At 41.9% G+C, this 16,833-nt stretch overlaps 1 protein-coding gene across 1 annotated transcript; it reads right to left on the bottom strand.

Annotated features, from left to right (window-relative positions):
- Positions 1-4,016: 4,016 nt before the first annotated feature.
- On the bottom strand, positions 4,017-16,103 carry LOC117085354 (ras suppressor protein 1-like). Its single transcript, XM_033214166.1, has 5 exons — positions 15,979-16,103; positions 6,579-6,697; positions 4,641-4,723; positions 4,259-4,373; positions 4,017-4,057 (listed from the first exon to the last, which is right to left on the bottom strand). The coding sequence occupies exons 1-5, from the start codon at positions 16,101-16,103 to the stop codon at positions 4,017-4,019; spliced, it is 483 nt and encodes a 160-aa protein (XP_033070057.1).
- Between the last annotated feature and the right edge of the window lie 730 nt (positions 16,104-16,833).

A 16,833-nucleotide genomic window follows, 5' to 3' on the forward strand; every position in this document is an offset into this window, starting at 1 on the left:
AACTAGACTCCACTTCCTGTATAAGCTCATTGGTTACAACTCTCTCCCCTTCACTCACTCAGTTCCAGCTACACTGGCCTTGCTCTTCCTCAACACCAGCCCACCCAGGACGTTTGCACTTACCATTCTCTCTGTCAGCAGACCTCCCTCCTTCCTTTAAGTCTCTGCATAAAGGCCACCACCCTATGAGTGAGGGTTTCTATGATTACCCCTTCCCCAGCTGGACACTCCCTTCTATGCTCAATTTTTTCCCAGCACTCTTAATATCGTGTGTCTGTCATTCATATTCTCTCTTTCTCTCTTTCTTTCTTCTGTCCTCTCCCACTAGAACATCATCAATAATGGGTGTTCTGTCTCTTGTCATAATCCTTAGCAAATACCAGGGGCTCAACAAATTGTTGTTGAATAAGTGAATCTTACTTTACTGGAAGAGCAATTTCCTTGGACTTAAAGATCTGCCCTAAAATAGGAACTTAATAAATAATAAATGAATGAATGAATGAATAAATAAATGAATGAATGAGTACATGAGAGACTCAACTTACATCTCATTTTTGATAAGTATATAGACTAATATGAAAGCAAGTGCTTTCTACTTAGAAATCAGACATAATGGTTTAAGTAGCTTATTCAAGGACATACAATAAAGGGAAAGTAATACAATCACATATTAAAACTCCAGCCAAGTCCCTGACTTTATTTTGCTGTGTCCCTGCATGTTCTCAGCCTGACAAATCAGAACTCATCTAGATTTTCTTCCTTGGCTGAAATACCAGTACCAAAAATGTTACACGTTAATAAACTTTAGATTTATTATGAAAGTAAATTTCACAGAAATCTCAAAAGCATTTATCTTGTATATTCAGATATGTAAAAAATATACAGGGAGAGATCATCATCCATGCTTGAAAACACCCCCAGAAGCAAACCTGCAGCATAAGCTTCATGTTCATCATCAGTGCCCAACACTGCCCATCAGCCAGCCCAGAGCAGCACCCAGATGGTCATCTTAGGTGTTGGGGACACAAAGAAACAAAAGATGTTCCTGTTGGGTGTCATGTTTGTTGAGGGGAAAGAGACATGGGGACAATGCAACTGACTTGGAATGGGACAGCAATTTGTCTTCCAGAGGCCACCTCAGCTGCATTTTGCAAAGTGTTATGCTAGCCTTGCTCACACACCAGCAAAACCCATGCCAACTCACCATCCAGCAACATCTCTCTGCCTGCTGTTTCAGGAGGGTATGCTGGCGTTGTGTTTTGTTCAAACTTGAAAACTGCATTTCTAGGAATCCTTTTACCAACATATGGTTGGGAAAGAGGACCTCACCATAATCAGGAAGCTGGACCCAGAGGAGGGATTGCCAGGTTCAAATCTCACCTCTGTGACTCACTAACTGTGTCCCCAACAGACATGTCACCAACCAACCCTCTCTACACCTCAATGTCCTCACCTCTAAAAAGTCTGCTTATAATTCTTATGATAATTGTAGGTGATATTGCAGGAAAAACACTTACAGTGCCTTGCAATTCCAGGCCTTAATACATACTACCTATTATTATAATAGCTGTTAATATATTAGTATTATATATATTAATGTTGACTTTTTAAAAAAATCACCATTCAAAAATAAATAGTACATTTGTCTTCATCTTGAGTTTAGCTTGTGGCAGTGACTTCTAAAGGTTATCATTTACTTACAACTAAGTGTTTGCCGATAATCGGGAAAAACTGCTATCAGGCAAATGTTAAGATTAAGCTTTTCTACATTTGGCTGGCAAAAATCAAGTCATTTAAAGCCTTCTCCCTCAAGTCTACACCTGAATAAAAATATACCTGATTTGTTAATGGGAAGTTTAACAGAAATGTTGAACAAAGATGACCTCATATAGTATTTAAATAAGATAAGCAAAATGAGTACGATTTTAAAATATGTACATAGGCATGTGTAGGTTCAACTAGAGATTTTTGTGGCAAATTACTGTCTGATAAAATAATTGTTTAATCTAATATCCTACATTGTCTCACTGCTTAAAAAATGAAATAAGATCAAATGACATCAAAATATGCATTTATTTTTCTGTTTCTATTAGCCACGCTAACCAAGGACACATGTCAGAGGCATTAAATGAGCATTACATCAGGTTACACAAGAATTCACCTCACTCATGGAGATCCTAATTTAGTAGGCTGGGGAAGAAGCAAGTAACATCTGTGGTTATTAACCACTGTGCAAGATCTCTCTCTTTTTCTTTTCCCTTTCAACAGGGTCCTGTTCTGTCACCCAGGCACAATCACAGCTCACTGCAGCTTTGACCTCCCAGGCTTAGGTGATCCTCTCACCTCAGCCTCCTGAGTAGCTGGGACTACAGTCATGCACCACAATGCCCAGCTAATTTTTTGTACTTTTGTAGAGACAAGGTTTCACCACATTGCCCAGGCTGGTCTCAAACTCCTGGACTCAAGCGATCCACCTGCTTCGGCCTCCCAAAGCGCTGAGATTACAAGTGTGAGCCACCGCATCCAGTCCAAGATCTCTCCTTTGAAAAGAAGTTTTTTTTGCCTTGAAATTATGTGCAAAAAGCATTTCTTGATTCTGTAACCCTGCTCCCAAAACAAAACTTGACTGTTTGCAACTCAATAAAGAGAAATGTTGAGTTGCTCCTCAGCCCTTAAAAATCATGAAATAACCCTCTAGTCTTTTAACATTAACAAGAGAGTTAAGGGAAATGGGAAGGGAGGAGGCAGGACTTTCCATCTGTTCCAGGAAATCATGTGACTGCCTTCCCTTTATACTGATAAGGCTGCCAACAGAACTCTCAGTGCTGATGGGTGTGCTCTGTGTCTCAGTCTTCCTATGTGTAACCATTAGTGCCATCAGCCTGCTCATAACCTTCCTAACCTCCTGCCATCCAAGGTCCTTGCTTCTTTCATTCATTCAGTCAATGTTTGCTGAGCACATACTGCACTCCAGGGAACAAATGTGAAAATGTTCCTGCCCTCCTGGTACTTGCATTCTAATTTCTAACAAATGGCCTCTTGAAACCGCCAGACTTGTTTAAAGAACTGCTTCCTCAATGTGTTTCTTTTTTTTTGAGGCGGAGTCTCGCTCTGTCGCCCGGACTGGAGTGCAGTGGCCAGATCTCAGCTCACTGCAAGCTCCGCCTCCCGGGTTTACGCCATTCTCCTGCCTCAGCCTCCCGAGTAGCTGGGACTACAGGCGCCCGCCACCTTGCCCGGCTAGTTTTTGTATTTTTAGTAGAGGCGGGGTTTCACCATGTTAGCCAGGATGGTCTCGATCTCCTGACCTCGTGATCCGCCCGTCTCGGCCTCCCAAAGTGCTGGGATTACAGGCTTGAGCTACCGCGCCCGGCCCTTCAATGTGTTTCTTAAAAATGATGGTATTTTGGGGCAGAAAAGCAAATAATTGCAGTTTGAGAAAACAATGTGGTTCAAAGGATTAAAGAAATTAGAGACTATCGAGGGTCTGCACGAGGAAAGATAAGGGAACTCGTGAACCTTTTGCAGTGGAATGAAGCAGTAACAGAATGACTGGCTTGGAGGTTATTTCTGGCAGGGGACATAAACCCACTCTGGAAATAGGAACGACCTGGCAGAGGAATAGGATTAGGATTCAGCGGCCAGGAGTAGAACCCATTCCCAGCAAGAACATATTTAACAATTCCTACTAGAGATAGGATCAGGAGAGAGGAAAATTCACGACCCGCAGAGGTATTACATCTTCAAGTAGCTGTAACAACTACTTTAACTGTTTGGTAAAAGTTTTTCCAGGTCAATAAAAATTTAAGGGGTTAAAAAGTAAGAGTGATACTTAGATAAAGTTATTAATAACCAACCAAGACCCAGAAAGCTTACGCAGCTAGTCAATGAGGAGCCACGGATAAGGCTCCTCACCTTAGTTAGTAAGGTTAACTTACCTTAATTAGTAAGGCTTAGCTAGTAAGGCTACTAACCCCATGCTTTTTCCACTGCATCATGCAGGGAGCTGAGCAGGGTCATCCTTCATCAGCAGTTTCGAAGACACAGGACACTACTGCTGCAGAACACAGCATCGGGGAAGGTCAAACCTGTAACAGCTGAACTCTGATCAATGACAAATGGTTCTCAAATGATCAGAACTGGGTGTCTAGGTGGGGAGTAGTTGCCAAGAAGAGGAGAGAGGTTGTTAAGAATTGCTACATTAGGATAATTGTTATTCATGAAAACAAGAACTAAGTTCATTCATCAGCAACCTTACCTAGTTCTGGGGGCAGACTGGTGAGGTGGTTCCCCTGAATGTGCAGCTCTTTAAGCTGGGTAAGCTCCCTGATTTCCTTAGGCAGTGAGATCAGGTCGTTATCCGTATTGTTGAGCTACATAGAAGAAAACAAGGAGTTGTCAACACATTTTCACATTAAAAGATGCTCCACAGAAACTCTCATCCTCCTCCATGTCCTCTCTCTTACTAAAAGCTCAGTCCTTCCCATTTGTTTACAAGTGCCCGTGGATAATCAAGAAACACTACCAGGAGTAGTGGTTTATTCCTGCAAAACAAACCTTACTCCTGCTCAAATTGACTTGATTCTACCCCTACAAGGCTGCAGCAGTGAATTGATTTTCTAAGAATTTAGATAACTTACTATCTGCAACTTTGTGAGCTTCCCAATATCTGGTGGCAGGATTTCAAAATCGTTGTCACTTAGATAGAGTGCACACAGGGTGGCTGCAAATTAAACAGCAATGTATAAACATGTTGTCATGGAACCCAACCATTTGAGGTCTGATCAATACGAGGGAGTCAGCTTTGATTAATAACGCTGGCTTGGTGAAAAGCCTTTGACATACCTAGGGCTCCCAATGATAGCAAGCAGGTCAAACCAAGATTTACTGGCTTATCGTGCATCCGGTGTGTCCAGGAAAACATCTATATCCAAGAGGACTGATGCAATTAACAATGTGGGCACTAGCATTTTGGGGCACAGAGTTTTAACACATTTTGAAAACAGATTGCTATTTTTCTCATAGATTACTTTTGATTCACATTTATATCTCCATTTGCATCCAAAGTAAAACAAAGAAAACTACTGTGCCACTTTTATGGTTACCTAGGGCAAAAAGGTTCTTTCAAGTGAATACAACTATGTGAAAATAGACCTTTTCCTATGTAAATAGCACTGTGTCAAAAATTAATGAAAGGCTTTCTGGTGATGGAGGCTATAACCATAGCTCATCAGTTCCATAATCTGACTAATTATTACTGCTTGTTTCTACAGCCTTAAGGACAAAAGTAAATGAAGACAAAGGGGTTAAAATAATGGCATGAAGTTAACAGAGTAAATCCTAACTTAAGCAGAATATCACTAGTCAGAAATTTGTTCACAATTATTACACAATGATAATACGATTCCAAACTACTGAAGGCTAAAATTCTAAAGCATCTGTTTATCCTCAACCAAAAAAGCTGAGTATAATTAGGTGTATGTTTTGTTTATCAGTATTTATTTCTTAGAGATAAGAGTCTTGCTTGTCACCCAGACTGGAGTGCAGTGGGTCACTGCAGCCTCAAATTCTTGGCCTCAAGCCATCTTCCTACCTTGGCCTCCCAATTAGCTAAGATTACAGGCACGTGCTACTAATTTAATTTACATGGTTAATTTTTAAATTTTTATTTCTAGAGACAGGGTCTCTCTATGTTGCCTAGGCTGGTCTTACACTCCCAGCCTCAAGTGATCTTTGGAGCTCAGACTCCAGAACTGTACGTTAATATAACATCATAAAAACAGGTGCTCCACCACCCAAGAAAATATTTTACAGTTGGTTTCATGTGCTTGAGAAAGTCATAGAGAGATAATGTACATAAGGTAAAAAGTGAAATTTTAGAGACCAGCTCAGAAAATTCAGATTTTCTGAATGCCATATAAGTTACTAATTGAAGAAATAGAACATTCATTTAAAAGAAGCAAACCTTGTCTGAAATAGTGCATGAGTTCCCAGAAGAAATCATTTTTTTAATTTTCAAAAGCATCTTCAGCAAGAAATTTGTTGGCATATAAAAGAATAAAGTGTGGCCAGTAATTTCTTAATGCCTGTGTACTGGATAAATAGGTCAATAAGAGTACTTTTTAAAAGGCTGAAGATAAGAATCCTGGCTGGAAATTTTTAAAAATTCTGTTGGTTATTTATTAATAAATATTTTTATAAATAATTGACTGGGATATCCTGGGCAAATATCACACAAAGAATTCATACCAACATGGGAGGATACCTTTTTTTGGCATGCTATTTAAAAAGAAAGTCCAAGTCTCTTAGCTAAATGTGAGGCTTGATCTCATTTCGGTACATAATCTCTCTCAGAATGTTAATATGACATTACTAAGTCCACTTCAGCCCAATGTTGTCACATAACGATATATCAAATGCACATACTGCTGAGCTACAAAGGAATATTCAAAAGGAGTCTCTAAAGTAAAAAATATCTCTGTCCAATAATTTCTCTTGGAGTTTATTTAGGTCCTGGCAAATACATTAGAATGCAAAGTATAGTGTTCAGGAAATTTATAGAACTGAAAGTTTCTTACTCAGGTAGAAGAAGTTTCCAGGAAGACAATTTTCGTTCAAGTTGTTGTAAGTCAAGTCCAGAACCTCAAGAGCTGGCAGGGAGCTGAAGCCTCGTGGCAAAGTGTTCAGCCTGTTCATGCTGTTGCAGGGGCACAAAAATCTGTTAGGACACCAAAGACACATTTATACAGATTATCAAGGGCACCTCTGTTTCACAGGCTGAAAGTGTAAGAGAGTGCCATGATCCTAGAGTCACTTTATACTTTATTTTTATTTTTATTTTTTTTTGAGATAGGGCCTTGCTCTGTTGCCCAGGCTGGAGTGCAGTGGAACGATCTCAGCTCACTGCAGCCTTCACCTCCCCGGGCTCAAGTGATCCTTCCACTTCAACTTCCCAAGTAGCTGGGACCATAGGCACACACCATCACACCCCACTAATGTTGATATTTTTTGCAGAGATGGGTTTTTGCCAGGTTGCCCAGGCTGGTCTCAAACTCCTGAGCTCGAGCCATTCTCCCACCTCGGCCTCCCAGAATGCTGGGATTATAGGCATAAGCCACCAAGTCCATCCTATTTTTTTTTAATTAAAAAAGCACTTATTTAAAATTTACATTGACAAGTGAAGATTGTACATACCTATGGTGTACAACATGATGCTTCTGATATATGTACAATCCATTGTGGAATGGCTTAAATCACAGTATTTAATATACACATTGCCTTGTATCATATGCTTGTCATTTTTTTTGTCTTTTGTGGTGAGAATAGTTAAAATTCACTCTCTTAGCAATTTTCAAGTATACCACATATTGTTATCGACTGCAGTCACCATGACGTACAATCCATCTCTTGAATGTACTTCTCCTGTCTAACTAAAATTTCGTGTCCTTTGGTTAATATCTCTGCAATTCTTCTCTCCCTCCAGCCTCTGGTAACCATTTTATTCCCTGTTTCAATAAGGTTTACTCTTTTACATTCTACATATAAATGAGAGGATGTGGTATGTTGTCCTATTTAGACTAATAATTTTAGTCAGAGAGCTTATATATTCCTGAAACATTCGAAAATTTCTTAGTTGTCATTTTTCTCCAACCGCGAAATTTAATCACTGTTTTACAGAAAAACTCAAACCATCACAAAATATCTGTCCTTGTAAAGAAAAATTTCCTTATGAGTGTAGTGATAATATCTCAAACTATACACATTGAAGCTTTGTAGTTTTCAGACTTTTGCTTTATTTCATTTCATTTATTCCTTTTAGAAGGGAAAATCGTGTGTTTTTTTGTTTTTTGTTTTTTGTTTTTTCCTACAACTGCTAACATTCAAAGTTATCTTCAATTAGAATGGTGATGGCCAGGGGCTGGAGGGAGGGGCAATGGAGAGATGTTTTTTAATGGGTGTAGGATTCAGGTTTGCAAGATGAGAACGTTCTGGAGGTTGGCTGAACAACGATGTGAATACGCTTAACACCATTGAACTGTATACTACAAAGACAGTACTTTTTTTGTTTGTTTGCTTTTTGTTTTTTGAGATGGATTCTCACTCTATTGCCCAGGCTGGAGTGCAGTGGTGAGATCTCCACTCACTGCAACCTCCGCCTCCCCAGTTCAAGCGATTCTCCCACCTCAGCCTCCTGAGTAGCTGGGACTACAGGCGCGTGCCACCAAGCCCAGCTAATTTTTGCATTTTTAGTAGAGAAAGGTTTCACCATGTTGGCCAGGATGGCCTTGATCTCTTGACCTCGTGATCTACCTGCCTTGGCCTCCCAAAGTACTGGGATTATAGGCGTGAGCCACTGCATCCGGCCAGACAGTATATTTTGCGTGTATTTTATCATAACTTAAACATTTTTTAAATCATACAATTGACCCTTGAGCAGCATGGGTTTGAACTGCGTGGGTCCAATGACACATGGATATTTTTCTTCTGCCTGTGCTACTCCTGAGACAGCAAGATCAACCCTCCTTTTCCTTCTCAGCCCACTCAACATGAAGAATAGGATGAAGACCTTTAAGATGATCCACTTCCACTTAAAGAACAGTAAATGCACTTTGTTTTCCTTATGACTTTCCTAATAACATTTTCTTTTCTCTAGCTTACTTTATTGTAAGAATGCAGAATAGAAGCAGCCGGGCGTGGTGGCTCACACCTGTAATCCCAGCACTTTGGGAGACCAAGGTGGATGGATCCCGAGGTCAGGAAATCGAGACCATCCTGGCTAACATGTTGAAACCCCATCTTTACTAAAAATACAAAAAATTAGCTGGGTGTGGTGGCGGGTGCCTGTAGTCCCGGCTACTCGGGAGGCTGAGGCAAGAGAATGGCGTAAACCCGGGAGGTGGAGCTTGCAGTGAGCCGAGATCGCACCACTGCAGTCCAGCCTCGGCGACAGAGCGAGACTCTGCCTCAAAAAAAAAAAAAAAAAAAATGCAGAATAGAATAATAGAATACATATAACACACAAAATATGTGTTAATCGACATTTATGTTTTGGTAAGGCTTCCGGTCAACTGTAGGTTATTAGTAATTAAGTTTATTCAGGGTCAAAAGTTATGTGTGGATTTTTGACTGCATGAGGGGTCAGTGTGTTGCTTCCTCAAGCCATGTGTTGCTCAAGGGTCAATTGTGTGTGGGGGTGTGTGTAGTGTGTGTGGGTGTATGTGGTGTTGTGTGTAGTGTTGTGTGTGTGTACCAGAGTGATATGTGTGGTGTGTGGGAGGTGTGCTATGTGTGTGGTGTGTGGAGGGGATGTGGTGTGTGTGGTGTGTGTGTGGTGTGTGTGGGTGTGTGTGTGTGTGTGGTGTGTGGAGGGGATGTGGTGTGTGTGTGGTGTGTGTGGGTGGGTGTGGGGTGTGTGTGTGTGTGGTGTGTGGAGGGGATGTGGTGTGTGTGTGGTGTGTGTGGTGTGTGTGTGGTGTGGTGTGTGTGTGGAGGGTGTGCTGGTGTGTGTGGTGTGTGTGTGGTGTGTGTGTATGAGGTAAGGATGTGGTATGGTGTGGTATGTGTTTGGGGTGTGTGTAGGGGTGTAGTGGTATGTGTGTTTATGCAGTATGTGTGTGTGGTGTGTGTGAGGGTGCGTGTGTGTGTTTGAGTCTGCATGTTTCCAGTGAAGTCTAAGGAATTTTTTTTCTTTTTTTAAATCATACTTTAAGTCCTAGGGTACATGTGCACAACATGCAGGTTTGTTACATAGGTATACATGTGCCATGTTGGTTTGCTGCACCCATCAACTCATCATTTACATCAGATATTTCTCCTAATGCTATCCCTCCCCCAGCCCTCCACCCCCCGACAGGCCCCAGTGTGTGATGTTAAGGGATTTTTTTTCTACACTATCTTTTATCCTTTTCTTTAAGCCCCTTATTTTTCTCAATGCAGTCCCCTTTGAGCATACTTAAAAGCCAATTAAAAAAAATTTAATAAAAGTTGACAGATATTGAAAGGTGGAAGGGACTGTGACAATAAAAATCATTCCAGTCATCAATGCTTCTCATAACAGATCAAGCTCAATCCAGTCCTACCAAGCGGGTCTCACCAGAAACAGCAGACAGCAGAGGGGAAACCAAAATGGAAATGTGGGTTCCCCATCTCAGGCAGAAAATGTGGGTTCCCCATCCCAGACTCAACAAAACTACCTTCACGACTATCTACTGCCATGACAGCAACAATGAACATTCTCCATGAAGTCACAATTTGTAAAGCACATTATGGCAAGTACTTTGCTTGTTCACTAAAACTACCTTGTAATACAGGCAAGATGGAGCTTGTAATTAATGCCATCTTGAGATGAAAAAACAGCCTAAGAGAGAGTAAGGAGCAAAGACTTCAGAAGTGGGTGACGTGTGTCTGGAAGCACCCTGTACCTCATGGAGGCCAAAGCCACTCCAGACCCGTGGGCTCCTATGCAAGGATTCTGAGAAGAAGTGCAAGTCAGAGACAGAAAGGAAGGTAGAGAAGCCTACACTGGGTGCTTCTGTCTTTAAACACTGCTTTAAGTTATCCGTTTTTGAAAACTGCTGATTCCTTAACATTTTTCTCTGCAAATAAAAAAATACACTTTTGCAATATTAGGTACAGGAAATCCACAGTTAAACAGGCTTAGAGGGAAGAGGCATCTCACTTGAGAGAGAGCTCCCATTCAATCTCCAGCCCACAGGAAGCCTGGGGCCCCTCCACCTCTTGGTGGCCAGAATCTACTTAACTGAAGGTTCCTTTTTCCTTTGAGTGACAAAACAATACCTACAATGTGTAAGGAACACAGCAGAGTCCCATGTGCAGCTGACAGCAGTATGTAACAGTAGTAGGCACACCACCCTGGGGGGCAGAAAGGAAGCCCTTAAACAAATGCTGAAACTTCAGAAGAACTGCTAGCAACAGTCCCGGCTACAAATGGGGCAAGGAACTGCAAAGACTTCTGGCCGCCTCTCCGGAGCCCAGACCATGTGCATGGTGATCTGGTGGCATCTCTCTCTGCAGAATGAAAGATGGAACATGCTGGCTGTCCCCCCTCCCTCCAGCAGGTGCTAACATCCATCTCCATCCATCCACATTTCCACATGTAGGAATTCCAAGCTCAGGACCTGCTCTGACACTGCTAGCAATCAAGGTCTCCATGAGAAGCTACAGTGGGGGTAGGAAAAGTACGGAGCTTTAAGGCAGAAGACAACGAGGTGAGGAGTCTGGCTCCAGCACTTGCTAGCTGCATGACCTTGACAAGTTACTCAGCTTCTCTGAGACCCAATTTCCTCAACTATAAAATGAGGCTGACAACACCTTGAAGGCAGGATCACTGGGAGCATGAGAGAGAAAATATCTGAAGGACCCAACACCCGATCCATGGCTCACACGTGGCTTCTCAGGGAATGAGAGCTGTTGCTAGAATTATTTTTCAAAAAGATTTGAGAGAAAATTTTGAATCAGCCCTAAGTGAGCAAGCTCACCTCATGACAAGCCACTTCGGATGGTCCGAATATCAAGTGTGGTTTTACTATTTGTGCCACACTTGCTTAATCTCAGGTGACTTCAGGTGTTGAAACATAAAGCTTCGTAGGGCTCAGCTATGCCAATTGGTATCAATTCTTTGTTTGCATGGGAAGATTTTTCAAATGCATGTTGGAAGTGGGCAAATGTCTGCATATGATGGAGAAATTTATAAAACCAGGATGTCTAAGGCTATTCAGCATCTGTTTTCCTTTTCTTCTAAAGCCCCAGAAAGGTCTGTACAGACTCCTTTTCAGAGCAGTTTCTTCTCTGCAGGTTGTCTTGAGCACCTCCAGCTTCAATAAAACCTTCTTGGCTAAAGGCACTAATTTTTCTCAACTCCACAGTAACCTACTCACAGTTATCAAAAATAAATATTAAAAAAATCTAGGCTGAGCCCGGTGGCTCACGTCTGTAATTCCAGCACTTTGGGAGGCCAACACAGGCAGATTGCTTGAGCTCAGGAGCTCGAGACCAGCCTGGGCAACATGGCAAAACTCCGTCTCTACAAAAAAGACTACAAAAATTAGCCCGGTGTGGTGGCACCTACCTGTGGTCCCAGCTACTCAGGAGGCTGAGGTGGGAGGATCACTTGAGCCCAGGAGGCATAGGTAGCGGTGAGCGGAGATCACGCCACTGCACTCCAGCCTGGGAGACAGAGCGAGACCCTGTCTCAATAAATAAATAAATAAATAAATAAACAAATAAATAAATAAATAATCCAAATCCATAAGTACCCCACATGGTACTTAATAAAAACGTCTATGTGTTCATGAGACAAGCTCCAGCAACAAACGAGGTCAAACATTATTTCTGAATAGTTGGGCACAGTGGTCCTGCTGTGAAGTTATCCTAGAAATAATCATCAGCATGGGAACATGTGTGGTTTCACATTTTTTGGAAAATAACTCTAGGAAATAAACTGTATTTAAGGAATTAAGAACAGAAATAAACTTTCTTTTATTTATTCGGGTGGCCTAAAATTATCTCATGTCTTACAACCAACAGAATAAGCTGCAAATACTGTAAAAACTTTGAAAGCAAATTCTTATTGAGGGTGCCTTTTGGATCACGCATGCAAGTGGCTTCCCTGCTCCGTTTTGTGATCTCCTGTGTGTATGCTTTCTTTCACCCTGGCTCCTTAGAATAAGGAGTCCTCCCTATAACTTGCCTTACTGTGTGAACATAATTCTTTATGCCATTTGAGGACAGAGGCATCCTTTAGTGAAACCCATCTTAGCTCCTTTCCCTAAGAACTGGGAGGTTTTCTTCAAACTTTGACAACTCCATCTATGCAGCTACGTAATTAAATACAAAAAGCTTTACACAATCAATAAAGCAACGACAGCCAAAAGTGCAAACAACTCCAAAGAGAACAAGAAGGCAACTAAGACGCATTCATTGAAAAAGAAAAATTTAGGGCTGGGCACAGTGGCTCACGCCTATAATCCCAGCACTTTGGGAGGCCAAGGCAAGCGGATCACCTAAGATTAGGAGTTTGAGACCAGCCTGACCAACATGGTAAAATGGCATCTCTACTAAAAATACAAAAGTAGCTGGGTGTGGTGGTGCGTGCCTGTAATCCCAGTTACTCGGGAGGCTGAGGCAGGAGAATCGCTTGAACCCAGGAGGTAGAGGTTGCAGTGAGCTGAGATCGTACCATTGCACTGGAGCCTGGGCAAGAAGAGCAAAACTCTGTCCCAAAATTAAAACACACACACACACACACGTAACAAAACAAAACAAAACAAAAAAAATGGAAAAGAAAAAGCACAGTTTACATATGTCCTATGGTGCCTCAAACCAAACAGAACAAAACCTGAGCTTATTATTTTCTTCACAAACCTGTCTCCATCTGTTCTATTTTTCAGTTAACACAGAAACATAGGTATCATTCCACCCCATCAGTTACTGTCTGTCAATGTTACCACTTGTATAGTTTTCATATAAAATCCCTCCCTGCCTCCACTGTCACTGTCCTAGTTCACATGGGACATGAAGCTCATGTTCTTACTGGTCTGGTAACCTCTAGTTTCCCTCCCTCCACCCTCTTCTCCACACTGATCTTTTGTAGGAAAATCTGACCATATCTCATATCCACTACTCGGCTATGCAAATTTCTCAATGGTCAGCATGATAAAATTGGAGCTCGTTTATTTATTTATGTATTTATTTTTGAGATGTAGTATCACTCTGTCACATAAGCTGGAGTGCAGTGGTACGATCTCAGCTCACTGAAACCTCTGCCTCCTGGGTTCAAACGATCCTCCTGCCTCAACCTCCTGGATAGAATAGCTGGGATCATAGGTGCACGCCACCACACTTAGTTATTTTTGTATTTTTAGTACTGATGAGGTTTCACCATCTTGATGAGGCTGTTCTTGAATTCCTGGCCTCCACTGACCTGCCAGCCTCAGCCTCCCAAAGCGCTGGGACTACAGGCGTGAGCCACCACGCCCTGGAGGAACTTGTTTATTTAGCACAGAGGCCTTTCATTACCACTTTTGACTCCCTGTCATTATTATAAACATTTATTTGTTTATAGTTGGTTTCCTCAACTGTAATGGAAGCTCCATCAGGGCTGGATGGCCAGTAGCTAGAACCATGCCTGGTATGCGATTGGGAACTTAGTACATCCTCGTTCCCTGAAGAGCAGATATCCAGGATTCCCTGTCTAGCCTGACCTCTGACCTTACAGCCGCCTGCCTCACACATTATACTGAACAGTGCCAAAAAACCGACAATTCCTAGGCCCCAGGCAGGCAGTGCTGTGAGCGTTTAAATATGTCATTTGTGACTGGGCGTGGTAGCTCACGTCTGTAATCCCAGCACTTTGGGATGTCATGTGGGTGGATCACGAGGTCAAGAGATCCATCGAGACCATCCTGGCCAACATGATAAAACCCCGCCTACACTAAAAATACAAAAATTAGCTGGGCATGGTGGCATGCGCCTGTAGTCCCAGCTACGCGAGAGGCTGAGGCAGGACAATCGCTTGAACCTGGGAGGCAGAGGTTGCAGTGAGCCAAGATCACATTACTGCACTCCAGCCTGGCGACAAAGCAAGACTCCATCTCATAAAATACATAAATAAATTTTTAAAAAGGCAAATATCTGACCAGCATCTATTGCCACTCCACATCAATCACTAACTTAACCAGAGCATTTAGTGGCTAAAATTTAATGAATATACGACTTTGCACAGAGACTGAAGCATGAATGGGCAGTTTCATCTAACAGCTGTGCCAATGAAGATGGCATTCTGATGCCGCAGTTCCGATTTGGGTGTATGGACGTATTGGTCTGTTCTCCCATTGCTATAAAGGAATGCCTGAGGCTGGGTAACTTACAAGAAAAGAGGTTTAACTGACTCATGGTTCTACCAGCTGTATAAGAAGCATGGCAGCCGCTGCTTGTGGGGAAGCCTCAGGGAGCTTTTACTCGTGGTGGAAGGCAATGCAGGAGCCTGTGTATTACATGGCAGGAGAAGGATAGCACGAGGGGTCTTGCAATAATTCACTCACTATCATAAGGACACTACCAAGAGGGGATGGTGCTAAACTATTCATGAGAGCTCCGCCCCCATGATCTAATCACCTCCCACCAGGCCCCACCTCCAACACTGGGGATTACAATTCCACATGAGATTTGGTGGGGACACAGATCCAAACCCTGTCAATGGAGTCTGATGGAGCCTTTAGACCCATAACCTATGGGGTTCTCTTCCCAGTTTGGCCACTAACCTCAGGGGTGACCAGAACCCAGTCCCTTAGCCCCTTTGAAAAGGCTTGGCTTCCTCTGTATAAAATGAAAGCACTAAAACCTGCCCTCCCTACCTCACAAATGTTGAGAGGATCAAGTGCTGCAAAGCAATACATGAAGACAGGTTATCATTATTATTATTTACTGCTACCTGGTTCTGCAACCTCAGTTGACTCAAAACTTCACCTTTGCATAAAGAAAGACAGAGAATTGTCACCTCTCAACTACAGAGAAGAATTGCAAAAATGAATGAAGCAACATTAGGGAATATATTCTTCCCTCCGTGACATGAAGGTGCTTTGTAAACCATTCCTATTTAACACAGAGAGAAAAAAATCAACCATATTACAACTTGTCTGCCAGTTCATGCTATGCAAATAAGTCCCTTCTTGGTCAACAGAACTGAGATAAAATTTTACTGGACACAAAATACAGTAAAAATGTAACTTCCTTATTATGCCAACTATTAGCTTCTCAATTAGCTCTCAAATATTCACTAATGTAGGCCACCGAAAGGATATATTAAAACAATAAAACTTTTTTTAAAGCCCAAAACACAAAAAGAAATTAGAAATCCACTTCTGTGCAATGATATAAATGGAATTCCTCCCTTGGCCCTACCCAGCACGCCCCTTCCACTCTCTTCCTCCCCATCCTTTCCCCTCCACTGACACTCACCCAAGGTTCAGGTGTTTGAGGTTTTGAAGGCTGCTGATCTGTGTGGGCAGCTCCTTGATCTGGTTATTTAAAAAGCTGAGCACTTCCAAATTCTTCAGTTCTGCTATGTTTGGTGGTACTGCCATGGAAACATAAATGCTGAGTGTGAATCTGGGAACGGAACTCCTAGCAAGGGATGGCAGCAGCACATTTTGTTTTTCTTCAAAGCAAAGAAAGATATAACTCCAAAAGGACCATTGAATTCACCTATCAGTCTTACTTATTTTTTACGGGATTTTCATAAGCAGTCGCTCACTTCTGAGTGGCCGCTGAAATGCTTCTTCGTATGTCATTAGCTAAGTGCTTGGCATAGTTTGTTTCAGATGGACAATGAAGAGGGAAACAGACCAAAAATGCACAAAAGAGGATTTGTGTACCATAGCAGCTTATAAAATTGAATATTATGAAGCATACATACTTATAGTTGTCATATAGGATCTTTTAAGTGCAATTGTTTTTTTTCTTTTGGTTTTCTTGCATTGCCACCAGAAGAAAGACAGCAACCTCCAAATCCCTTCCTGGGTGATGTACATTGAAGCCGTTTAAATAACCCAGTATCTGAAGAGCTGTCCCCTTAACAATGCATTATATTAGCTCAATTTTAAATAATGAAATATTCGACCTCCCTAGTTTCTGATTTTGGCCTCTAGAGTAATGTATCTTGATCAACACCACACATACATATAGACACACACACATACATACACATACACACACACAAAGATTACATCAGATTAGCAACAGATCGATATACTGTTATTATATAGAAATAAAAAAGTCAACTCAGTAGCATGCTATGAATACTAGTATGCAGAT

Source organism: Trachypithecus francoisi, unplaced genomic scaffold, assembly GCF_009764315.1.
Source record: "Trachypithecus francoisi isolate TF-2019V2 unplaced genomic scaffold, Tfra_2.0 Contig00543, whole genome shotgun sequence".
In the NCBI taxonomy this organism is placed as follows: Eukaryota; Metazoa; Chordata; class Mammalia; order Primates; family Cercopithecidae; genus Trachypithecus; species Trachypithecus francoisi.

What these genes read in the sequence shown, in the direction of transcription:
- LOC117085354 (XM_033214166.1), bottom strand. Translation starts at nt 16,103, where the DNA reads ATGGCAGTACCACCAAACATAGCAGAACTGAAGAATTTGGAAGTGCTC. An exon ending in CTCAAACACCTGAACCTTGG is followed by an intron (nt 6,698 to 15,978) that starts GTGAGTGTCAGT and finishes CCCCTGCAACAG; the next exon opens with CATGAACAGGCTGAACACTT. An exon ending in CAGTCTGCCCCCAGAACTAG is followed by an intron (nt 4,058 to 4,258) that starts GTAAGGTTGCTG and finishes TGTGTTCTGCAG; the next exon opens with CAGTAGTGTCCTGTGTCTTC.